At 48.0% G+C, this 26,076-nt stretch overlaps 1 protein-coding gene across 3 annotated transcripts in view; it reads right to left on the bottom strand.

Moving 5' to 3' along the window:
• The window catches only part of INPP5A (inositol polyphosphate-5-phosphatase A), a 205,951-nt gene that overhangs the window by 4,491 nt on the left and 175,384 nt on the right, over nucleotides 1-26,076 (bottom strand). For all 3 annotated transcript variants that reach the window (XM_049855984.1, XM_049855985.1, XM_049855986.1), the window contains exons 10-12: nucleotides 10,970-11,065; nucleotides 10,033-10,107; nucleotides 5,288-5,361 (exon numbers count right to left, since the gene is read on the bottom strand). In XM_049855984.1, the coding sequence (XP_049711941.1) occupies nucleotides 5,288-5,361; nucleotides 10,033-10,107; nucleotides 10,970-11,065 (245 nt within the window). The remainder of the gene's footprint in view (nucleotides 1-5,287; nucleotides 5,362-10,032; nucleotides 10,108-10,969; nucleotides 11,066-26,076) is intronic.

Here is a 26,076-nt window from a genome sequence, read left to right as displayed (position 1 = left end):
CCCCAGCACCCAGAAAGACACCTGACACCCAGAGGGGACGTCAACACCCGAGGGGCACCCCAACACAACCCAAGGGGCCTCTAATACCTAGAAGGGTGCTCTGACACCCAGAAGGATGACCCTCCCCTCCCAGGAGCAGCAAAGGTGAGGAGAGCTGGTGCTGACGGCTTTGAGGGAGCGGGGTACACTGGCCGTGGCCCTGGAAAAGGGTGGCCACAGTGCTGAAAGACAAAGGAAGGCACTGCCAGCCACTCCGCAGAGACCACCTGAAGGCGGAGCAAAGCCGGGCCGGACACATGCCGTGGGAGAATGATTAATACAGAGGCTTATCTGAAAGCAAACCTAGCGTGGGTGGGACCCCGGGAAGTCAGTCCTATCTCTGCCCGTTCAGCTCAGGCGCAATCATAATTAATGGTCATGGAGATAACCCTAACAATCGCCCACCTGTGCCGACTGGTACACACCCCTGCCCTGCCCCTCGAGCACCCGCCTCTCGGATGTGGGCAGTGGCCCCCTGGTGTTTGCTGGCCAGGCGTCTGAGCTACTGACAGCCCCAGTGCATGACCTGGGTGGTGGCTTGTCTCATGGACAGTGTTGCCATGGGCTCCACAGAAAACATGGCTGAGAGCACACAGCCACGTTGTGTCTGCTGAGACTCCACAGGGCAGGGCCCTTGTGGGGGCTGGGAGCCCCGAAAGCCCCAGAGCAAACAGAGGCGAGGGCTGTGTCTTTGCTGCGATTCTCGACCCTTCCAATACCACACAGATGAGCATTTTCACACCAGCTCTCAAAAATGTCATCCTCAGAAGCAAAGGACAGGAGAGGCCAGGATGTTCCGCAGCACGTTCACAGGTGTGTGAGGATGGGTGGCCTCCCCTCTCTGATTATCATCTGGTTGAGTATTAACTGTTCCCAAGCCCCAGAAGTGCCAGTATCAAGGACAGCTGAGCCCGTCGTAAAAACTAACTGGTGTAGCCACCAGCAAGGGTGTCACTGGCAGAGACCAAAGTTAATGCAATAGATACCAACTCCAAGGCGTGGTTTTGAAAACACCAAGTGCTGTTTAAATTCCTGAAAAGTAGAGGAAACCACAGACGAAGAGCTGAAAAGAAGAAGCATAGCCAGACACATGTTACTGAAATTAAGTGGAAGAAATCAGCAACCCAAGGCCTTCTCGGCACCCCTCACAGTGTGTGGCCTGTGCCTGATGCCTACACAGAGTCCTGGGCCAACAGTGTGTCGCTGTTCTCTGGCCCCCGCCCCGTGCTGTCCCTACACGCTCCTGCAGCCTGGTCTGACCAGGTGCAGTGACAGCTTGCAGACTGGCGACCCCCTTCCTGAGCACCTGGATTTGGCCAAGACCAAAGAGCTGGTCCTTTTTGCATTAATTGTTCAATTTGTATGTTATCATTATAGATGCAAACTGACACTTGCGAGCTTCAAATTGTTATTAGGTGCCATCGAGTGGGTTCCAACTCATAGCGACCCTATGCACAACAGAACGAAACACTGCCGAGTCCTGCGCCATCCTTACAATTGTTGCTATGCTTGAGCCCATTATTGCAGCTACTGTGTCAATCCCTTTCATTGAGGGTCCTCCTCTTTTGCACTGACCCTCTATTTTACCAAGCATGATGTCCTTCTCCAGGGACTGATCCCTCTTGATAACATGTCCAAAGTACATGAGGCGTAGTTTTGCCGTCCCTGCTTCAAAGGAGCATTCTGGTTGTACTTCTTCCAAGACAGATTTGTTTGTTCTTTTGGCAGCCCATGGTATAGTCAATATTCTTTGCCAACACTACAATTCAAAGGCGTCAATTCTTCTTCGGTCTCTCTTATTGACTGTTCAACTTTCACATGCATATTAGGTGAGTGAAAACATCATAGCTTGGGTCAGGCGCACCTTAGTCTTCAAGGTGAAATCTTTGCTTTTCAACACTTTTAGGAGGTCTTTTGCAGCAGATTTGCCCAATGCAATGCGTCTTTTGATTTCTTGACTGCTGCTTCCATGGGTGTTGATTGTGGATCCAAGTAAAATGAAATCCTTGACAACTTCAGTCTTTTCTCTATTTATCATGATATTGCTCACTGGTCCAGTTGTGAGGATTTTTGTTTTTCTTTATGTTGAAGTGCAATCCATACTGAAGGCTGTGGTCTTTGATCTTCATCAGTAAGTGCTTCAAGTCCTCTTCACTTCCAGCAAGCAAGGTTGTGTGAGCTGCATATTGTAGGTTGTTAGTAAGCCCTCCTCCAATTCTGATGCTGAGTTCTTCTTCATATAGTCCACCTTCTCGGAGTATTTGTGCTTCAAATTAGGGCTGCCAAAAGTTTGAAAAGGCGTCCTGATCCTTGATTTTAAAATAAAGGTATCCATTAAAGAGACCCCATCCTTTGGCCAGGGTGGTTTAATGCAGCGTACCCAGATGTTATATATATTTTTATTTTGTTCAAAAGCTAAAACGTGGTCTCCTTCTGCAATTAATTTGTTCAATAAGAGCCCTCTTCCTTCCATGTAGAGTTCACCTGTCCCAGGAAGGCTTGATTCTTTCTACTAGACCTGCTCTCGTAAGTCAAATACCTTTAATTTTTGATGGGCACAAAGAGGACTTGATTGATAGTGTTTCTACTTCTTCAAGCTTAAACTTCATATCGCTGTATGACAGACGTGAGGTAGAGCCAGCTCCATGGTGCTCCCTGATCAAGAGACAGGGCCACCCCCCAGGACCCATGTTGGCTGCAGGAGGCCAGGGGTACGGCACTGCTTTGGGGGCTCCAATGCTCACCCTCTACCTGGGCACTGGGTGATGCTGCAATGCACCCCTTCCCACTGCATTGTCCCCCTTTCAGGATCAGAATCCATGGCACCATTCCTGAACAAACTGGTTATTCCAGTTCTCAGAGTGTGGACCCCTGGGGGTCCCCAAGGCACCTTCAGCGGGTCTGCAAGGTGAAATTTATTAACATAATCCACTAAGATGCACTCTGTTGCCTGCACTGTGTTACATTTGCACTGATGGGGGTCTCAGGGGAAGCCTTGGGCCGCCATTTGAGGTGTCGGCTAAAGAAGCCGCCAAGCTCATGGAGTACCAGTCCTACTTGAAACACGGACAGACAGGCTGCAGTTACTCAACTGGGGCATCTGATGGGCCAAAGGACCTGGTCACTTCAGGGGAAACAGTTTACTGTACTCATTGCCAATGAGAAAATCCAAGCTTTCAAGCAAAAATGAGAATTCTGAAAACTTGTATACCCCTTATGAGCTTGACTGTGTCCCAGCACTTAAAGATTCTCTCATGGGACCAGTGCTGTCCCGACACCAATAACTTCTGAGGTGGGGATGAGACATGGCATCTGAGGTGGGGATGAGACATGGCATCTGAGGTGGGGATGAGACGTGACGTCTGAGGTGGGGATGAGATGTGACGTCTGAGGTGGGGATGAGACATCCGAGGTGAGGACATTCAGGGAAAAAGAATGATGATAAAGTATGGAAAAGGCTTGGTCTCTCCATTTTTACTTCAAATACCTGACATTGTGATAAATTCTTCATCAACACAGAATCACTGGTTTCTACCAGAGAAACCCGAAGGGGCAGGCTTATGACCCTGATGCCACCCTCATTGTCTCTGTACACGGACGATGCCCACATTGAGAGCACTGCTGAGTTACAAGCACACAGACACCTACGGTGCTAAAGTCCTACGTCTGCCTGCGTCTGGGGGGGATGGGAGGCACCATGGAGCATGAAGGGAAGCAGGGCTCCCCACATGCAGATGGGGCAGCCCTGGTCCTCCTTTGGCCCTGGGGCTCTCCTCTAGCTCGTGCTGGTGGCACCCCTGTCCCTGGCCACCACCCGCAACCACCTGTCCCTAAGGAAGGTGCCAGGAGCGATGCTGCCTTGAGCAGAGAACAAGAGCTGAAGGCTCTGTAAAATCTGAGACACTACTGCCTTCTCCAGCAAAATGACAGATTGCATCAGCTTGTGGTCCATTAGGAGTGAGGATCTAGGCGCTTCGGAGAACACTGATGAGTGCTTTGCTGAGAAGACCTGCCTGGCATCTCATGATGAGGCCTCTCTCCTCGGGAGGTCCCTCTCCTCATGAGGCCATCTGTCACGAATGGCTCAGAGGTGGCTCTGGCCTGCGCGTGCACTCACACAGACCCAGGGAGTGCAGAGATGGCTGTCCTGTGGCCCCAGGGCCGAGACACCATGATCTCTTCTCTGCAGGGGCAGCTGCTTCTCAGGGAGAACAACCCGCCCACGGCGCTGGTAGGCAGCCCTTACAGGAAACTGCAGTGGGTACACCTCCTGCAGGCAGCATGAGGACGTGGCCCCACAGGAGATGCACTAGGCCCCACCCGTCAGTGTGCACCCTGCTTGCACTGTTAGATGCTGGGCACTAGGCGTGATGGCCAGAACAACAGGGTGCAGGGCTCCTCTGTGGAGAGTGCTGAGGCCAGAAACAGTGGGATGCAGACCGGTTCCCACAGTCCTGTCTGAGGAACATGCATTCCTTATGACCGGCACTGGGCAGACGTACATATACCCCCAGCCCCTTTGGACCAGGTGCCCTTGCCTCCCAGGGGCTGGCGGGACGGATGCCTTGGTGAGTGCACGGGGTGACTAAGGGGCCAGCCCCATGGACTTGAATGCTCCACTCTAAGGACAGTGCTGGGGAAGGTCCTGCCAACACCCTGCCTCCAGTCCCCCTGGACACAGAGTCTATGCAGCTAGCTGATGAGAGCACAGCAGTCTCCTCAGGAGCCCTGCAGGCTCGGGCCTGGCCGTGACTCTACAGGCCACTTTTTGTCAAATGGTTTCTTCTTCTTTATTCCCTTTCCCCCGACCCTGGGCTGGTTGGACGCACTGCTGCTGTTGCTGTTGCAGACATTAGGGGTCTACAGAAGTCAGAGCAAAGCAAGCAGAGGCTGCTGCACCTGAGAAATGACAAAAAGACGAACAAAACTGAGAGGCCTGGCCCCAGGACACCACACCAGGATGGGTCCGAGTTCCAAAGCTCCCATAGCACGCAGATGCTGTGTGGGCCCTGAGTATGCAGGTCTGATGATGCCGGGATCTGCACAGAAGGAAGTGCAGAAAAGAGGAGAACGGCATCACTTCACCAGACTGCACACATGTGACCGTTTGCACACACGTGCATGTTTGGATACACGCGAGTAGCTACAGTTTGCACACGTGTGCACATTGGTACACAGACTCACAGACACACTGGGAGGGAAGAGGTGAGAGTGACCTGGTCCATACGTCAGGCAGAGGATCCCTTACCTGGGAGGGAACGAGATGTCCAGTTCATACAACCTGTCTTTGAAGACAGATAACTCTTTGTCAAATTCTAGGAGCTAAAGAAAAAAGACAAAGAAAATACATCACTTTGTATTTCCCAACTGGGGGCTTGAGGAAGTTTCTAAGGGCCTGGGGTCTCTGCCCCAGGGAGGCCAAGCATTCGGTGCACCACCCTCCCCACGTACGCCCCCACTACGAGGAGTCTCTAGAGTTGTAGCTCCAGAAAGATCTGTGGGTGCCAGAGCTTGGAGTTCAACTACCAGGCTGCTGTTCATAGACCTGCCTGCTAGTAGACAGCACTCCGTCAGAGACACCAGTGTGGGGCCCTCCGCTGCTCACAGCTCTGGGGTTCAGTTACTGGACATGAGGGGCACAGTCAGACTCTCAGCAGGAGAGTCACCTGAGCGAGTACTAGGTTACAAGGCAGCATAGCCCCTCCTGAGCACAGGTACAGTCCACAGCGGAGGGACCAGCGTCCATTCTGCCCAGAGTCTAAGCCACTGGCTAGGCCACGTGGACCCTGAAAAACCTGAAGACACAGGCAACACAACGGCTGTGCACACACAGGGGGTCCGGCTTCATCCTCGGGTCCTACAGAGCCCGTGCCCCGAGGCCCACGCCACCCAAGCTCGGAGAGCTGCCACTGACAGAGTAGACCACCAGCTTGGAGAGCATGTCACCAGGCGCTCCTTGCCCAGCACCCGTCCGTCAGTCACGTCTGCCTTGCAGCTGGGCTGAGACGCAGCACCAGGGCAGGCACCCCAAACCAGACTGTGTCCTCCTCTCTGACACCTCATGAACCATTCCTAAGGGTGCAATCAGTACGCATGTGTGTGTGTTAATTATCATGCCGGGGGGGCTGTACGTGGGCCTCCGCCCATGTGTCCACTGTCCACCACCAAGGCCATACCCATCCCAGCTCTACTCCACTCACCCAGCCCCCACTCCACATCAACTTATTATCGATCACAGCAAAGTACCCTAAAGCAGAGCGTGTGTCTGCAGTTGGTGTGGGCTACTAGTCACGTACTGGGCATCCTTTATGGTGTGATCAGAAGGGGCATCGTGGAGAGTGAAGCCGCAGAGGCCACGTTGTTGGGCGGTCTCCGCGCAGGGCGTTTCGGATGGCGTCCTGACAGAGCCCCATGTGTTCCATTCATCTGGAATGCCTCAGCGTGCAACGCATGAGCAGTACCCAGCTCTAGAAACGCTGGTGCCATAGAACACGGTGTTCTCATCCCAGTAAACTAGGCCCCAGCTTGCGTCTGAGCCCTTAACCGCTGGCCTTGGCGAGGAGGCACGACACCTTCCAGATGCATAGGTGGGACAGACATGGGCGTTACGTCCCATCCGTGAGGGCTTTTAACCTCAGGCCATGCCCTTCAGACCCCCCACCACAGGGAGGGATGGGACAGCAGAGTTGGACTGCATCTCCCTGGCTGGCAAGCTCCACACAGCTGATTATGGCCCTTTCTGACAGAGGAGCTCACACGCCCATCTTGAGGTCAGATGCTCACAGATACTTCACTTCTGGGTGGGCTCTGGGCCACACCCAGCCCCTGGGGCTCCTGGGTCGGGGGGTGTGCAAACACGGCCCTCAGCAGTGAGATGGGCTGTGTGCTTGGTGAGCCCCCAAGCATGTGGGGGACCCAAATGCACACTGAGGGTGGGAGGAAGGGCTATGAGCAAGGCTGGGGGACAGTCTGAGCTGCCAGAGGGACAGGGGGAGCAAGGTGGGGCCCGAGGAGGAAAGTGGGCAGAGGAGGAGGGGGAGATGAGGCCGAGAACAGATTGGTCCCATCAGAATCTCCTCACCTGTATGGCCAGCACGCACAGGATGGCGGATGGCCAAGAAAGACCCCTGAGTCCAAGGGAGACCTTCAGAGACATGAGACTCCCCGAATCTGGCCCAGGGATATAAGACCCCTGAGTCTGGCCCAGGGACATGAGACCCCCGAGTCAGGGTGCAGGGACATGAACCCCCGAGTCAGGGCTCAGGGATATGAGACCCTCAAGTCAGGGTGCACGGACATGAGACCCCCTGAGTCCAGCCCAGGGACATATGGCCCCCCTGAGTCTGGCCCAGGCACATAAGACCCCCAAGTCCAGCCTTGGGACATAAGACTCCCAAGTCAGGGTCCAGGGACATAAGACCTGCTGAGTCTAGCCCAGGGATATAAGACCCCCAAGTCAGGGTCAGGGACATAAGATTCCCTGAGTTTGACCCAGGGACATAAGACCCCTCTTGTCTGACCCAGAGACATAAGACCATCCAAGTCAGGGCCTAGGGACGTAAGACCCCCTGAGTCCAACCCAGGGACATAATACCCCTCAAATCTGACCCAAGGACAGAAGACTCCCCCGCCCCCAAGCCCAGTCCAGGGACACAGGACTTCCAACATGGGGTCCTGTAGCTCCCATCTCTGTGTGGGCCCACTAGGGGCTCGGCAGCGGTGGGCAGGTGCCACATACCCCACCACCAGGTGGCAGAAAACACAGGTAGTTCTGAAGTATCATGAGCGGCTCACAGCTCTGGGGATGCCTCCAGGGGAGAGGAAGGTGATCCGGCGCCACCCTAATGTCTGCCTGTGCATGCGTGCACACGTATTTGAATATGCATGTGCCCATACATGTGAGTTCATGTGTGCATACATGTTTGAGTACGTGTCCCCATGTGAGTACGTGTGCATGTCCATGTGTGCTTGCATATGTGTACATACACGTGTGCTCATGTGAGAGTACAGGTATGTATACACCCATGTGAGTACACGTGCCTTTAACATGTACATATGGATGAGTATGTGTGTGCCTGTGTGCGCTCATACAGGGCCATGTATATGCATATGGATACATGTATATATGTGTGTTTGTGCTTGTGTCTATACACGTGTGCACGTGAGTGTCCATATGAGTAAATGTATGTTTGCCTGTGTGTGCCCATACACGTGTGTACATGTATGTCCACATGAGTACATGTATGTGTGTTTGTGCCTGTGTATGCCCATACATATGCATGTACTTGTATCCATATGAGTATTTGTATGTATGTATGTATACTTGTGTTTGTGTGTCTACATGTGTGTGCCCCCACATGTGGGGGGCTGGCTTTCTTTTACCGGTTACTCAACAGTCCCCAGGTCTAATTCATCCTTAACAAAAAGGTCTAAAGAAGTTCCCTGGTAACTTCTGGGGAGACTGAGCTGCTCGGCTGGGGCCTCCGGGCCTCTGCCAGCGGCGTCAGCGTGGTATCATCCTATGTGGCTGTGAAGAGGTTTGCTGGAGCTTTCTAATAAATAAGCACACTGCATATCCATCTGTGAGCACTCCACATGCCTCGGAGTTGGTCATCAAAGATGAGGGCAGGCTCATGGGGGGCTGGAGGGCAGGTGAGGGGATGGGCGGGGCTGCAGAGCAGATGGGGGGCTGGCAGGGGACCACTGGAAGACCGACGTATGGCAGACCACTCCCTCCCAACAGGTCAGCCCAAGCCCAGGTCTATCTGAGGGGTAGCCCCAGCTCTGAGGTGCCCACTTGTAAACCACAATCTGGGTGTCACACACTCCAGATGCTGGGTATGGGGGGGCTGCCCATCTGCAGGACCCTGCCTCCCTGTGAGCAGCCCAGTGGTATGCCCCAGGCTCCAAAGAGATGGGATGAGAAACTGCTCCCCGCGGCCACTGGTGAGAAAACTGGACTAGTGAGCTTCTGACTGGAAATTACGGTGCATGTCTGTTGGGCTGATCGTCTATATCTCTGTGAGGTTTTACGCAAACATGATAACCAATTCCACATGAAACTCAAGCATTCTTCTTGATTACAAAGTAAGAAACGGCACCAGCAGGTTGGGGACAATGACGGAGCAGCTGTGGATCATGTGTACCTGTCAGAAGCTGTCCCTGCAGCAAGGATTCCACTGTTGCTGCAGACACCACTCGGGCAGAGAAAGAAGAGCCCAGAAAATCAATGTGTCTTGGGCTGAGCAGTTGCTAAACACACAGAAAACATCTCTATCCAACAGGCCGCGCTGAGAAAATTTCTGAGCCCTGCCCTGGGACAGCCACGGAAAATTTAATCTCTCCAAATCCTCACCAGGGCACTCCATCCTGCACACTGACAGCCACACTTATAATTAATTATACAATTTTGATGGGGATATCGACTCAACAAAGCCATAAATCATAGAAAAAGTCAATACTCATGGACACGTTCAATCACATCCCGACTGATGATTACTACTCTTAAAATACAATAATTATTTCCAGGAGCCAGCTCGAATTAAATTTCTGTCAGGCGGGTACAAGAGCGCAGTGATGAAGGATGCGATGGATTTTGGGGGTGAGCCGCGCAGGCACATCCGTCCCGAGGGCCGGTGTTTGAGCTGGGAGCCCAGCGCAGCATGCGTGGCCAGGCTGTGAGGGCGTGCCTGTCTCTGCCGGCTCATCAGGCCATTTGTCTTCCCTCCGGGCTGCCCATGTGTGGGTGACTACCTGTGTGCATGGAGCAGGGGGGCACAGGCATGCGGGGTTCGCAGCAGCAGGACGCGGCACTGCCAAACACCCTGCCTGTGCGGTCAGCTCCTTGGAGCAGAGACGACAGGGCCAGGTGCGGAGGGCCCACAGCCAGCTCCACATAGGCCCAGGGAACAGGTCACACATATGGGGGCCCTGGGGAGCTGGCGCCCACTGATCTGGGGGAGCTGGGTGCATGTGTGCTCAGCAGACACTCACCGCTGTGCCGTTGTTGTCCTGGAAAACCTCCTGGTTGAAGTAGTCAAAGAGCTTCTTTTCCAATTGGAGCATGACCTGTAGAATCAAAGGAAGCGGGGTCGGTGGGGTGGGGGGGGTGCTGGCATGTACGCATGGCCCTCTGTAACCCCGATCGCTCTTGGCCGCTCACCTCTACTGCTACTGAGACCCCTCCACCCTGGAGGCCTGTCGGGTCTGCCCTGCCAGGGTCGGCCCCTTGGAGAACCTGACTAGAGGCCACGCTGCCTCCTTGCTGCAAGTGATCAAAGCATGAGCCTGTCACAGAGACCACTCAGCCGTGTCCAGCCCCTCATGGGCCTGGGCCATGGACCAGCACACGTGCGTGACCACGCTCAGTATATGTGGACTGGTACACGTTTATCACCAAGGAAGTCCACTTGTGGTTCAGAGACTGGCACACAGGTGCCACTGTGCCTAGTCCATGTGGACCAGCACACCCAGTACACATGGATCAGCATATGTGTGTCACCACACCCAGTACACATGGATCAGGACATGTGTGTCACCACAGCCAGTACACATGGATCAGCACATATGTGTCTCCACACCCAGTACACATGGATCAGCACGTGTGTGCTGCCACACCCAGTACACATGGATCAGTACATGTGTGCCACCACACCCAGTACACACTGACAAGCATGCGTGTGCTGCCATGCCCAGTACACATGGGCCAGCAAGCATGTGCCACCACACGCAGTACACATGGACCAGCACACGTGCCACCACACCTAGTATGTATGGACCTGCATGCGTGTGCCACTACACCTAGTAGACATGGACAAGCACACGTGTGCCACCACAGCCAGTACACATGGACAAGCGCATGTGCCACACCATACCCAGTACACATGGATCAGCACACGTGTTGCCATGCCCAGTATACATACTGGCCTACCTTCCGGTCATTGTCTGATTCGCGAAATATCAGCTTCACAACTTCATTGGTGTCGGCAGCCCGGATGGTCTGCATGGTGGCTTTCGTACAGAGAGTCTGTGGAAAACACACAGAGCATCAGTCACAGGCGAGGGCCCTGGCCAGAGAAAGGCAGGGCCCAGTGGTCATATGGCAGTGATGAGAACATGGAGTGCCAACTACAGGCAGAGGGGCTACACACGCCACACACGGCCACACAGGAAGGGCACCTCGGCTCTGCTCCCCATGCACCTGCCTAGCTGGCTCCCTGTCCAGTCGACTCCCAGCCTGCCCCTGGGGTGTGGAATCAGCACCTCAGCGATAAGGCTCCAGAAGAAGCTCACAGGGCAGCGTTTTCCTCCCATTCCTCACTAACCAGGCACAGCAAGGAATGGTTTGCAGAATCATAAAACCACTTCCGGATAGAAGAAGGGCAGGACTAATGGTTAGCCACCCAAACTGTCCTGAGAAAGGAACCAGCCACCACTCAGCCTGTGAATGCCAAAACACTAGAAGTCTGGCTCCCCATCCTCCACCATCCACCTTCCTGGCGTTCCCTCGTAAGCAGAGTTGGTGTATACCCTGGGAAGGTCTGTACCAGACCACATTAAGCACAGTTCGCACAGGCCTGGCGAGCGCAGTTGGTAAGAGCAGGTGACCCACACTGTGGTCCATGGAAACCAGCTTCTTGGGCTCCCCAGGGTGGACACTGCGCCCTGGCAGGCCAGGGCAGACAGAGGAGCAGCGGCCCTGCTTGGCTCCCATGAGTGCCAGGCCGTGGACCAGGAGAGCCAAGAGGCGTCAGTTTCAGTGGCCTGGGGCAGGGGGTCCAGGCAGACGGCCCTGGGACCCGCACTCTCTGTGGCACATGATCCGTTAAGGGGCAGTGGGGGGGGGGTGGCATGCCTCCATGGGGACACAGACCATCACAAGGCCTCTACGCAGCTATACCATCCATAAGGGGTGGTCTAGGCTAGCCACAAACACAGAGCCATCGACTGGCTCATTGTTAAGCAGGCAGGACAGAAAGCTCTTGCTGTTTGGACCTCACGGGGAAGGAGGCACCTTCTCATGTAGGGGTGAGTGGGGTCCTAGGGACAAAGGCCCCACCAGGGGGAGAAGGCAATGAGGAGGCCTCAGGGCGGCTGCTGCTCTGTGAACTTGGGAGGAGTTATGAAATCTCAGAACAGTTAAGAATAGGAATAAATTTAACAAAAGAAGTGTAAGACTTGTACCCCCAAACTACAAAATATTGCAGAGAAATAACATGGAAGTAAACTGTGAGGCATCCCACAATTACAGATTAGAAGACTAAATACTGTCAAGATGGCAATTTTCCCACAATTTATCTATAGATTCAACACAATCGCTATCACAGTCCCAGTAGGCTTTTTTTTTTTCTTTTCGTAAAAACAGACAAGCTGATTCTAAAATTACACAGAGCCACAAAGGTCATGGAATAACCAGTGTGGAAGAAGAATAACAGAGTTGGAGGACATATACCGTCTGTTTTCAGAACTTACTATCAAGCCAGGGAATCAAGAGAGTGTGAGATTGGTACAAGAATGGGCATGTGGACCAAACAAACAGAACCGAGTCCAGGAATAAACCCTCACATCTGAGGTCAGTCAACTGATTTTCGACAAGGGTGCTAAGACAATCCAATGGGGATAAGACAGTCTTTTCAACATGTGGTTCTGGGAAAATTGTACCTGCACATCTGCACATGTACCTAGACCCTTATCTCACACTATACATAAAAATAGACTCCAGGCAGATCTGGGACCTAAATGTGAAACTATGAGACTTCTAGAAAAAAACACAGGAGAAAAATCCTCATGACTCTGGGTTGGGCAAAGAACACCTACATAAAACATCAAAAACATGCTCCATAAAAGGGAAAAACGAGAAATTGGGCTTCATCAAAATAAAAAATTCTGGTTTCAAAAACTACCATTAACACAATGAATAGACAAGCCGCAGACTGGGAAAAATATTTACAAAATATGTATTTGACAAAGGACTTGTGTCTAGGTGTAGAAAGAACTCATATAACCCACTTGACAAAAAACCCAATCAATAAAGGGGCAAAGGACTCAAAGAGACTTGTCACCAAAGAAGACACAAAATGTCCAGCAAGCCATGAGAAGATGCTCAACACCATTCCTCCTCAGGGAGATGAAAATCCAGCCACTGAGACCCCACCTCACACAGATCAGCGTCAAAGCCAGGTGGTCATAAGGTGGGAGCCTGCGTGCGCTTCTGCTGGGAATGTCAACGATGCAGTCAGTCTGCTCGTGCAAAGCCCACAGGGCACGAGTGCATCTACGTGAAACATCCACAAAAAGCAGATCAGTGCTTCTCTGGGGCTGGGTGGGAGCAGGGACTGACCACAGGGGCAGGAGAGAGCTGTTTGGGGGACAGAATGGCTTGCATGCGTGTAAATTGTACCTCAATAAACCTGTTAAAAAAGTAAGTGATTTTTATTAAAAAAATATAAAAGACCACCACAACGTACGAGTTTTTAAGTTGTCAGCTACTTCTGCCTTAAAAAAAAAAATTCTCTGACTGAAATCTGACCGCCAAGGCCAGGTCGTGTAAGCTGCTGCTGAGGCGTAATCACTTGGCCCCCAGGAGAGCTGGCCTCGGGGTTAGAATAAGGCGGGGTGCAGAGGTCCGGATTCTGGGAAGGAGGTGGCATGTTTGGCCCAGCACTCTCCAGCCCTCCGGTGGCAGGCTCGGGCCATGGTGTGCGCGGGGACCCTGCTAGCCCTGAGCCACATGGACCCACCCAGCAGCCCTGGTGCCTCCTTCCCTGGGCACAGGGCCCCACCCTCCCATGAGCCTGGTGTGAGCAGGGGCTGCCTGGCACTGGGGAGTAGTGAGGGCCACCCGCAGACGTTCCCCAGCCACTTCAGGCCTCAGGCATTGGCATGTAGAGCACAGACCCACTACTCAGGTCAAGCCCCCAAAGTGGCTTTTGGACTCATGCGTCACAAGGCTGTTGGTCGCGTTCAAACAGCGCCAGGATCAGAGCAAGCACCCGAACACCCCGGCCTTCCTCCGGCATCCCAGGTCCCTGGAGTCGGCCCCCAGCCACATGCTAATGTGCTTAAGTGGCTTAAGCCGCTTTCCCCTGAATGGGGGCAGGGGCAGGCTGACTCCAAAGGCATCTGCCGGAAACTTTAAAAACTGCTTTATCTTGCAACTTCAGGGGCTCCCAAAGGATAAAGATCTGAGCAGCTGGGGGCGCAGGGGAGAGGCCCACGTGCCACCTTTCAGCCCGCCTCCTAGAACACCGCATTCACAGCCTCTAAAGAAGTGATCGCTGTTCCGGGTGCTGGCCAGCGGCCTTTCTCCTGCCTTTCAGCCCACAAGTCGCAGGCACTCATGCAGAAACACCAGGGCCTAGGCCTTTCCGGCTTGCCTACTCACGAAAGGGATTTTTCTCTTTTGAAAGGAGAAAAATACCCAAAATGCCACTTATAAGAAGCCATCTAAGACTTATTTCATTACTAGCAGGCTCTCGAAGGCAGTGCACAGGGCAGCCCGGTGCACGGTTTGCTTGCAGGGCAAGCGCTGGGTTTTCCTGGAAGGTGAGGCAGCCTGGCATCAGGCGGGCCAACCTGTTGGGTGGAAATGCCATGACCATGTTCTAGAGCACAGACCTGGCCCGCGCTGGCAAGGGCAGCCTGTCTGGCCACCTCATGGCACCCACAGCCCAGTGGCTCACACAAAGCTACGCAGCTGTAACTGGGCCTGGGGTACACGCACGCATCCACCACCCTGGCAATCATCACAGTGTGCCCACGGCTCTGAACTTCATTAAAGGTCCCAAAAGCAGGGTTGCTTAAATGCAATCTTAAAGAACCTGCTTAAAAAGCCAACAGTAATCTGATGCTCCAAGGTCAGAAGCAGCTGGGAACCAGCCCTGCCTCAAAAGCGAGCCAATATCCTGAATTCTGTGCTCATCCTTTGTTCCCTGCTCCCTACTAATCTTACCACATCCTTGACCATCCTAGACAAGGTGGTATTTACCCCGCTTGTTTCTCAGATTTACAAAGACTGTTCAAGACCAGGCGTCATCTTCTCTACAAGCTTTCTTCAACAACCCTGTGTTCCAGAGGTGCATCCACATGCTTGTAGCTCACCCCTTCTCCTTCCTGTGTGCCGCCTCACGGCTTCCCGTCCCTCAGGCCCACAGATGCTGGCTGTCCAGGCGGGCCACTGCACAGAGCTAGGCGCATGCACACTCTACCGTATGACTGTACCTGTGAGAAGCCTCTGTAGACGCACCCAGGTGCAGCGCTGTGGCTCAGGGCCAGGTGGCACTGGTGGTTTCCAGGCGTGCCAGCCTGCCTCCTCCACAATGCTAGTCCTGGAAAATGGGTGTCGTTGTGGTCTTGGTTTATACTTCCCAGAGAATGTTCGTTTTCTTCTGTGAAACACCTATCATGTCTTCGAGTCTTTTCCTTTGAGTCTTTGCATCTTTTCCTTTGATTCTTCCCTTACTAAGCTGCAGGTGGCACTGGGTTTGGTTTTTCTTGGTTTTTACACATTCTGGTGGCTAGTCTTTCAGTATCTTAGAAGCCTGCTGATGTGAATGGCAGTCAGTGCCAACGTGTCCCTGTCAGTATGTTTGCTGCTGTGTTTGATGCAGATGTCCTTTATGTAGCTAGGTTCCCACCCTCGTTTCAATGTTGCCAGTGGTTTTTTTCTTTTAAATTAAAAATAGGCATTGACTTTCTACATATAGAAAGAATAATACTAGGTTTTCCGCCTTTAATCTGTTAATATGGTGCATTCTTTTGTCACAACATATTATCTTCTTAAAAACACGTCACTGGTCGAGTTTCCAACCTCTGCACCCATTTCCTCATGAGGCAGCGCCTGCTCAGACCCTCCACGCCCCCTTGGTTACACTGTCTCCCCGAGCTCCCTGAGTGAGCTGACCCTCTGGAGTTTAGTTCAGAAAGCCAGGGAGAGAGACGTGGAGCCAGGATGGTGGAATAGACAGACGCTTCCGTAGAGCCCTCTTTACAACAAAGACCTGAGAAAACAAGTGAAATGGGTATATTTGTGACAAGCTGGGAGCCCTGAGCATCAAAGGCAAGCTTAGACAACGAACTGAGGGGCAGGGGGAGGAAGAGACCGTTCAGAAACACAGAGGAGTTGCCGGACCTGAATCACATGGAGCCCTCGGGCACCATCCCTGGAGCGGTGGCGGCGGGCTGGTCCTAGCGTTCGGCTGCAGTTTCCTCAGAGAGAAGCAGCCAGCCACAGAGCCCACTCACACCTCCGGAACCTGAGGAGAAGGCCGCTTTTGGCAAATGCTAAGTACTTGCGTATATTTTACTGTGCCCCCCTCCCCAACCCCAACCCAGCTTCAGCGGCTGAATCCCTAGGCCTGAGATAGACCATGGTGAGCACCTGGAGCCGTCCTCCCAGCCTTGGGGAAGGAAAAAAATTCCAACTGGGGCGAAAAGATACTTTGCTAGCTCCATTAACTGGGGGAGCTCAGGACAGAAGCAGCTCCTGTCCAGGCATAAACCGCCCGTGGACCCTGAGTGCCTTTCCCTTCTGCATGGACCTGTGTAGGCCTATTTCGAGAGAATAGGCCCTTGTTGGCAAAATCCAACCATTTCAGTGGTGCAGTGTTTGGCGTTTGAAATTGCTTTGCCTATTAAACAAGGTCCTCACCTACCCACAACAGGGACCTAAGGACTGGTGGCTCCACATGGGTCGCCCAGCCACCCTCGACAGGGGTCCAGGGATAACTGGTACCTCCCAGTCCTTACAACAAAAAATTTGGGTGCCCATGGCCCCTCTGCAGAGCCCACCCACCAGCATGCGCTAGGGAACAGAGATGCGTTTTCCTCAGAGACACTTGGGGGGCGGTTCTCAGCCCCCTGCCTTGTTCAGAGCATGACCCCCTGCTGCAATCAGATTCCGGTATACACCAATCACGCTGCCCCTCTAAGACCCTAGGACAGAGCCTGTACCACACACTTGATATCAGCTACCTGGAAACCTGAGCTGAATTCATACAAGAAAACTGAATGGACTCCTAGACCGATATACCTGATAACAGCTCTAACCAGCTGGGGACAGGACACCAGAGCTCCAAAGGCAAAAATAATCAAGCTAACTCACTCAAGAAACCCACAGGGGTATACCAAAACAAAACAAAGCAAGCAGCTACGACACAGTAAGCAAGCATAAACTATAGATGGCTCGGAGACAACAGTCAATATCAAGTCACATAAAGAAACAGGCCATGATCACCTCAACAAACTCTCAAAACAAAGAATCCAGGGATCTTGTAGATGAAAATGCATTCCTGGAATTACCAGATGCAGAATACAGAAGTTTAATCTACAGAACCCTTCAAGACATCAGGAAGAAAATGAGGCAATATGCAGAACAAGCCAAGGAACACACAGATAAAGCAACTGAAGAACTCGGAAAGATTATTCAGGAACATAATGAAAAATTTAGTAAGCTGGAAAAATCCATAGACAGCAATCAGAAATTCAGAAGATTAACAATAAAATTACAGAATTAGATAACTCAAAAGAAAGTCAGAGGAGCAGAATTGAGCAAGTAGAAGCTAGAATTTCTGAACTTGAAGATAAATCACTTGGCACTAATATATTTGAAAAAAAATCAGATAAAAGAATTAAAAAAAAATGAAGAAACCTTAAGAATCATGTGGGATTCTATCAAGAGAAATAACCTACGAGTGACTGGAGTACCAGAACAGGGAGGGATAACAGAAAATACAGAGAAAATTGTTGAGGATTTGTTGGCAGAAAACTTCCCTGATATTGTGAAAGATGAGAAGACATCTATCCAAGATGCTCATCGAACTCCACGTAAGGTATATGCTAAAAGAAAGTCACCAAAACATATTATAATCAAGCTTGCCAAAACCAAAGATAAAGAGACAATTATAAGAGCAGTGAGGGATAAAAGAAAAGTCACCTACAAGGGAGAGCCAATAAGAATAAGCTTGGACTACTCGGCAGAAACCATGCAGGCAAGAAGGCAATGGAATGACATATTTCAAAAATTGAAGGAAAAAAATTGCCTGCCAAGAATCATATATCCATCAAAACTGTCTCTTAAATATGAAGGTGAAATTAAGACATTTCCAGGTAAACACAAGTTGAGGGAATTCATAAAAACCAAACCAAAACTACAAGAAATACTAAAGGCAGTTCTTTGGTTAGAAAATGAGTAATATCAAGTATCAGCCCAAGACTAGAACACTGGGCAGAGCAACCAGAAGTCAAACTAGACAGGGAAAACCAAAAAAAAAAAAAAAAAGATTAAAGGAAAAAAAAAAAAAAGCCCAACACAGGGTAATGGCGATGTTATTATATAAAAGAAGATAACATTAAAATAACAAAGAGGGACTAAGAAAGGTAATCATACACCTTCCATATGGAGAGGAAGATATGGCGATACAAAGAAATAAAAGTTAGTTGTAAATTTAGAAAATTAGGGGTAAATAATGAGGTAACCACAAAGGAGACAAACTATCCTACTCATCAAAATAAAATACAAGGGAAAAATACTGACTCAACAGGAACAAAACCAACAACAACAAATATGAGGAAAGGACAATATATAAAGAAAATCTACTCGGAACATAAAATTATGTGGGAAAAAGAAGCTGTCAACACACAAAAAAAGACATCAAAACGATAGCACTAAATTCATACCTATCCATAATTACCCTGAATGTAAATGGACTAAATGCACCAATAAAGAGACAGAAAGTGGCAGAATGGATTAAAAAACAAGATCCGTCTATATGCTGCCTACAAGAGACACACCTTAGACTTACAGACACAAACTAAAACTCAAAGGATGGAAAAAAATTTATCAAGCAAACAACAATCAAAAAAGAGCAGGAGTGGCAATATTAATTTCGGACAAAATAGACTTTAAAGTTAAATCCATCAGAAGGGATAAGGAAGGACATTATATAATGATTAAAGGGACAATACACCAAGAAGATATAACCATATTAAATATTTATGCACCCAGTGACAGGGCTGCAAGATACATAAAACAAACTCTATCAGCATTGAAAAGGGAGATAGACAGCTCCACAATAATAGTAGGAGACTTCAACACATCACTTTCGGTGAAGGACAGGACATCCAGAAAGAAGCTCAATAAAGCCACGGAAGATCTAAATGCCACAATCAACCAACTTGACCTCATAGACATATACAGAACACTCCACCCAACCAACTATACTACTTTCTTTTCTAGTGCACATGGAACATTCTCTAGAACAGACCACATATTAGGTCATAAAGCAAGCCTTAGCAGAATCCGAAACACTGGAATATTACAAAGCATCTTTTCTGACCATAAGGCCATAAAAGTGGAAATCAATAACAGGAAAAGCACGGAAAAGAAATCAAATACCTGGAAACTGAACAATACCCTGCTCAAAAAAGACTGGATTATAGAAGACATGAAGGATGGAATAAAGAAATTCAGAGAATCCAATAAGAATAAAAACACTTCCTATGAGAACCTTTGGGACACGGCAAAAGCGGTGCTCAGAGGCCAATTTATATCAATAAACGCACACATCCAAAGAGAAGGGCTGAAATCAAAGAATTATCCCTACAACTTGAACAAATAGAAAGAGAGGAACAAAAGAAACCCACAGACACCAAAAGAAAACAAATAATAAAAATTAGAGCTGAACTAAATGAAATAGAAAAACAATTAAAAGCAGTAACAAGACCAAAAGCGGGTTTTTCGAAAAACTCAAGAAAATTAATAAACCATTGGCCAAACTGACAAAAGAAAAACAGGAGAGGAAGCAAATAACCCGAATAAGAAATGAGATGGGCGATATTGCAAGAGACCCAACTGAAATTAAAAGAATTGTATCAGGTTACTATCAAAAACTATACTCGAACAAATTTGAAAACCTAGAAGAAATGGATGAATTCCTAGAAACACACTACCTACCTAAACTAACACAAACAGAGGTAGAACAACTAAATAGACCCATAACAAAAGAAGACATTGAAAAGGTAATCAAAAAACTCTCAACAACAACAAAAAAAAAGCCCTGGTCCGACAGCTTCACTGCAGAGTTCTACCAAACTTTCAGAGAAGAGTTAACACCACTACTTCTAAAGGTATTTCAGAGCATAGAAAAGGATGGAATACTACCAAACTCCTTCTATGAAGCCACCATATCCCTGATACCAAAACCAGGTAAAGACACCAGAATAAAAAAAAACTATAGACTTATATCCCTCATGAAATGTAGATGCAAAATTCCTCAACAAGAGGCGGGGCCAAGATGGCGGACTAGGTAGACACTACCTCGGATCCCTCTTGCAACAAAGACTTGGAAAAACAAGTGAATCGATCACAGACATAACAATCTACGAACCCTGAACAACAAACACAGATTTAGAGACGGAAAACGAACAAATACGGGGAAGCAGCGACTGTTTTCGGAGCCTGGAGCCAGCGTCCCAGCCAGGTAACCTTGGCGCCGTGATTAGGTCTGGGCCCAGGGGAGCTGAACTCATAAATCTTGTGACGGCGCAAACAAGGGGCGCAGCCCTACCCCCCTGAATTGAACCTGGGAGGGGGCCCAGCGGGTCTGCGCGGGTGGTGCAGTGACGCGGCTGGTGGGAGAAGTCCCCGAGAGGCAGTGACTGGTTTTGGAGCCGGGAGCGCAGCGTACCAGCCGGGGAACCTTGGCTTTGACTGGGCGCTGCCACGGCGCAAGCACGGGGCGCAGCTCTACTCCCCTGAACTAACCCCAGGAGAGGGCCCAACCAGTCCACGGAGGAGGCGCGGCGACACGGCTGGCGGGACGAGAAGTCCCGGGAGGCAGAGACTGATTTTGGAGTCGGGAAAGCAGCGTTCCAGCAGGGGAACCTTGACGCTGAGCTTTGGACTGGCAGTGGAGGATCTGACCAGGCTTCAGCGGGCCAGATTCCTGGGGGCAATCTCCACACAGCCAGCACACATAGGCAACACGCCCCTCGGGAATCTCAGATAAAATAGTCATTCCAAGCAAGACAAGCAACTCTGGCTATATTCCGAGGTGCTACTCTCCTATCTCTCTGATCCCTTCCCCACCCTCCCCAGGCGGCTTCATTAACACTGGAATTTCCTGAGCCAGAGGGAGAATGGCTCCGGCTCCGCGGCGGCTTTGCTTCCCCCCCGCCTTTTTTTTTTCTTTTGGTCTTTTCCTAACCCATTCTTCCGGCCTGAGAGAAGGAACCACAAAAAACCCAGGGACCAAAAATCCATCCCTAATTGGACTAAAAACACAGAACCAGCTACAGCCAAACATATATGATCCAAATCTCGGACTTCCATCCTTACAGGGAATAAGGTGGCACTTATAATCCAAAGGCAGTTCCGATAGGGATCTGACTGCATTTTTTTTTTAGCGATTTTCTGGAAAAACTAGTTTCCCAGCGATGGCTCAGAGACAGCAGCCAATATCAAACCACATAAAGAAGCAGACCATGACAGTTTCTACAACCCCCCAAACAAAAGAATCAAAATCTTTCCCAAATGAAGATACAATCCTGGAATTATCAGATACAGAATATAAAAAACTAATTTACAGAATGCTTCAAGACATCACAAACGAAATAAGGCAAACTGCAGAAAAAGCCAAGGAACACACTGATAAAACAGTTGAAGAACTCAAAAAGATTATTCAAGAACATAGTGGAAAAATTAATAAGTTGCAAGAATCCACAGAGAGACAGCCTGTAGAAATCCAAAAGATTAACAATAAAATTACAGAATTAGACAACGCAATAGGAAGTCAGAGGAGCAGACTCGAGCAATTAGAATGCAGACTGGGATATCTGGAGGACCAGGGAATTAACACCAACATAGCTGAAAAAAAATCAGATAAAAGAATTTAAAAAATGAAGAAACCCTAAGAATCATGTGGGACTCTATCAAGAAGGATAACGTGCATGTGACTGGAGTCCCAGAACAGGGAGGGAGGACAGAAAACACAGAGGAAATAGTTGAAGATCTCCTGACAGAAAACTTCCCTGACATCATGAAAGATGAAAGGATGTCTATTCAAGATGCTCATCGAACCCCATTTAAGATTGATCCAAAAGGAAAACCACCAAGACATATTATCATCAAACTTGCCAAAACCAAAGATAAAGAGAAAATTTTAAAAGCAGCCAGGGAGAAAAGAAAGGTCTCCTTCAAGGGAGAATCAATAAGAATAAGTTCAGACTACTCAGCAGAAACCATGCAGGCAAGAAGGGAATGGGACGACATATACAGAGCACTGAAGGAGAAAAACTGCCAGCCAAGGATCATATATCCAGCAAAACTCTCTCTGAAATATGAAGGCGAAATTAAGATATTTACAGATAAACACAAGTTAAGAAAAAGAGAATCTGCAAAAACCAAATCAAAGCTACAAGAAATACTAAAGGATATTGTTGGGTCAGAAAACCAATAATATCAGATATCAGCACAACACGAGGTTACAAAACAGAACATCCTGATATCAACTCAATAGGGAAATCACAAAAACAAATTAAGATTAATTAAAAAAAAATGCTCATAACAGGGAATCACTGAAGTCAATAAGTAAAAGATCACAATAATCAAAAAGAGGGACTAAATACAGGTGGCATTGAACTGCCATATGGAGAGTGATACAAGGCGATATAGGACAATACAAGTTAGGTTTTTACTTAGAAAAATAGGGGTAAATATTAAGGTAACCACAAAGAGGTATAACAACTCCATAACTCAAGATAAAAGCCAAGAAAAACGTAACGACTCAACAAACATAAAGTCAAACACTACGAAAATGAGGATCTCACAATTTACTAAGAAAAACGTCTCAGCACAAAAAAATATGTGGAAAAATGGAATTGTCAACAACACACACAAAAAGGCATCAAAATGACAACACTAAACACTTATTTATCTATAATTACGCTGAATGTAAATGGACTAAATGCACCAATAAAGAGACAGAGAGTCACAGACTGGATAAAGAAACACGATCCGTCTATATGCTGCCTACAAGAGACACAACTTACACTTAGAGACACAAACAAACTAAAACTCAAAGGATGGAAAAAAATATATCAAGCAAACAATAAGCAAAAAAGAAGAGGAGTAGCAATATTAATTTCTGACAAAATAGACACTAGACTTAAATCCACCACAAAGGATAAAGAAGGACACTACATAATGATAAAAGGGACAATTGATCAGGAAGACATAACCATATTAAATATTTATGCACCCAATGACAGGGCTGCAAGATACATAAATCAAATTTTAACAGAATTGAAAAGTGAGATAGACACCTCCACAATTATAGTAGGAGACTTAACACACCACTTTCGGAGAAGGACAGGACATCCAGTAAGAAGCTCAATAGAGACACGAAAGACCTAATTACAACAATCAACCAACTTGACCTCATTGACTTATACAGAAGTCTCCACCCAACTGCTGCAAAGTATACTTTTTTTTCTAGCACACATGGAACATTCTCTAGAATAGACCACATATTAGGTCATAAAACAAACCTTTGCAGAATCCAAAACATCGAAATACTACAAAGCATCTTCTCAGACCATAAGGCAATAAAACTAGAAATCAATAACAGAAAAACTAGGGAAAAGAAATCAAATACTTGGAAACTGAACAATACCCTCCTGAGAAAAGACTGGGTTATAGAAGACATCAAGGAGGGAATACGGAAATTCATAGAATGCAACGAGAATGAAAATACTTCCTATCAAAACCTCTGGGACACAGCAAAAGCAGTGCTCAGAGGCCAATTTATATCGATAAATGCACACATACGAAAAGAAGAAAGAGCCAAAATCAGAGAACTGTTCCTACAACTTGAACAAACAGAAAGTGAGCAACAAAAGAATCCATCAGGCACCAGAAGAAAACAAATAATAAAAATTAGAGCTGAACTAAATGAATTAGAGAACAGAAAAACAATTGAAAGAATCAACAAAGCCAAAAGCTGGTTCTTTGAAAAAATTAACAAAATTGATAAACCTTTGGCTAGACTGACTAAAGAAATACAGGAAAGGAAACAAATAACCCAAATAAGAAATGAGAAGGGCCACATCACAACAGACCCAACTGAAGTTAAAAGAATCATATCAGATTATTACGAAAAATTGTACTCTAACAAATTTGCAAACCTGGAAGAAATGGATGAATTCCTGGAAAAACACTACCTACCTAAACTAACACATTCAGAAGTAGAACAACTAAATAGACCCATAACAAAAAAAGAGATTGAAACGGTAATCAAAAAACTCCCAACAAAAAAAAGCCCTGGCCCGGACTGCTTCACCGCAGAGTTCTACCAAACTTTCAGAGAAGAGTTAACACCACTACTACTAAAGGCATTTCAAAGCACAGAAAATGACAGAATACTACCCAACTCATTCTATGAAGCCACCATCTCCCTGATACCAAAACCAGGTAAAGAGATTACAAAAAAAGAAAATTACAGACCTATATCCCTCATGAACATGGATGCAAAAATCCTCAACAAAATTCTAGCCAATAGAATTCAACAACATATCAAAAAAATAATTCACCACGATCAAGTGGGATTTATACCAGGTATGCAAGGTTGGTTTAATATCAGAAAAACCATTAAAGTAATCCACCACATAAATAAAACAAAAGACAAAAACCACATGATCTTATCAATTGATGCAGAAAAGGCATTTGACAAAGTCCAACACCCATTTATGATAAAAACTCTCACCAAAATAGGAATTGAAGGAAAATTCCTCAACATAATAAAGGGCATCTATACAAAGCCAACAGCAACATCACTCTAAATGGAGAGAACCAGAAAGCATTTCCCTTGAGAACGGGAACCAGACAAGGATGCCCTATATCACCGCTCTTATTCAACATCGTGCTAGAAGTTCTAGCCAGGGCAATTAGGGTAGACAAAGAAATAAAGGGCATCCGGATTGGCAAGGAGGAAGTAAAACTATCTCTATTTGCAGATGACATGATCTTATACACAGAAAACCCTAAGGAATCCTCCAGAAAACTACTGAAACTAATAGAAGAGTTTAGCAGAGTCTCAGGTTATAAGATAAACATACAAAAATCACTTGGATTCCTCTACATCAACAAAAAGAACACCGAAGAGGAAATAACCAAATCAATACCATTCACAGTAGCCCCCAAGAAGATAAAATACTTAGGAATAAATCTTACCAAGGATGTAAAAGACCTATACAGAGAAAACTACAAAGCTCTACTACAAGCAATTAAAAAGGACATACTTAAGTGGAAAAACATACCTTGCTCATGGATAGGAAGACTTAACATAGGAAAAACGTCTATTCTACCAAAAGCCATCTATACATACAATGCACTTCCGATCCAAATTCCAATGTCATTTTTTAAGGTGATAGAGAAACAAATCACCAACTTCATATGGATGGGAAAGAAGCCTCGGAGAAGCAAAGCATTACTGAAAAAGAAGAAGAAAGTGGGAGGCCTCACTCTACCTGATTTCAGAACCTTTTATACAGCCACAGTAGTCAAAACGGCCTGGTATTGGTACAACAACAGGCACATAGTCCAGTGGAACAGAATTGAGAACCCAGATATAAATCCATCCACATATGAGCAGCTGATATTTGAAAAAGGCCCAGTGTCAGTTAATTGGGGAAAAGATAGTCTTTTTAACAAATGGTGCTGGCATAACTGGATATCCATTTGCAAAAAAATGAAACAGGACCCATACCTCACACCAAGCACAAAAACTAACTCCAAGTGGATAAAAGACCTAAACATAAAGACTAAAACGATAAAGATTATAGAAGAAAAAATAGGGACAACCTTAGGAGCCCTAATACAAGGCATAAACAGAATACAAAACCTTACCAAAAATGACGAAGAGAAACCCGATAACTGGGAGCTCCTAAAAATCAAACACCTATGCTCATCTAAAGACTTCACCAAAAGAGTAAAAAGACCACCTACAGACTGGGAAAGAATTTTCAGCTATGACATCTCCGACC

Source organism: Elephas maximus, chromosome 16 (genome assembly GCF_024166365.1).
Source record: "Elephas maximus indicus isolate mEleMax1 chromosome 16, mEleMax1 primary haplotype, whole genome shotgun sequence".
Classification (NCBI taxonomy): Eukaryota; Metazoa; Chordata; class Mammalia; order Proboscidea; family Elephantidae; genus Elephas; species Elephas maximus.
This window is presented reverse-complemented; position numbering and strand designations above follow the sequence as displayed.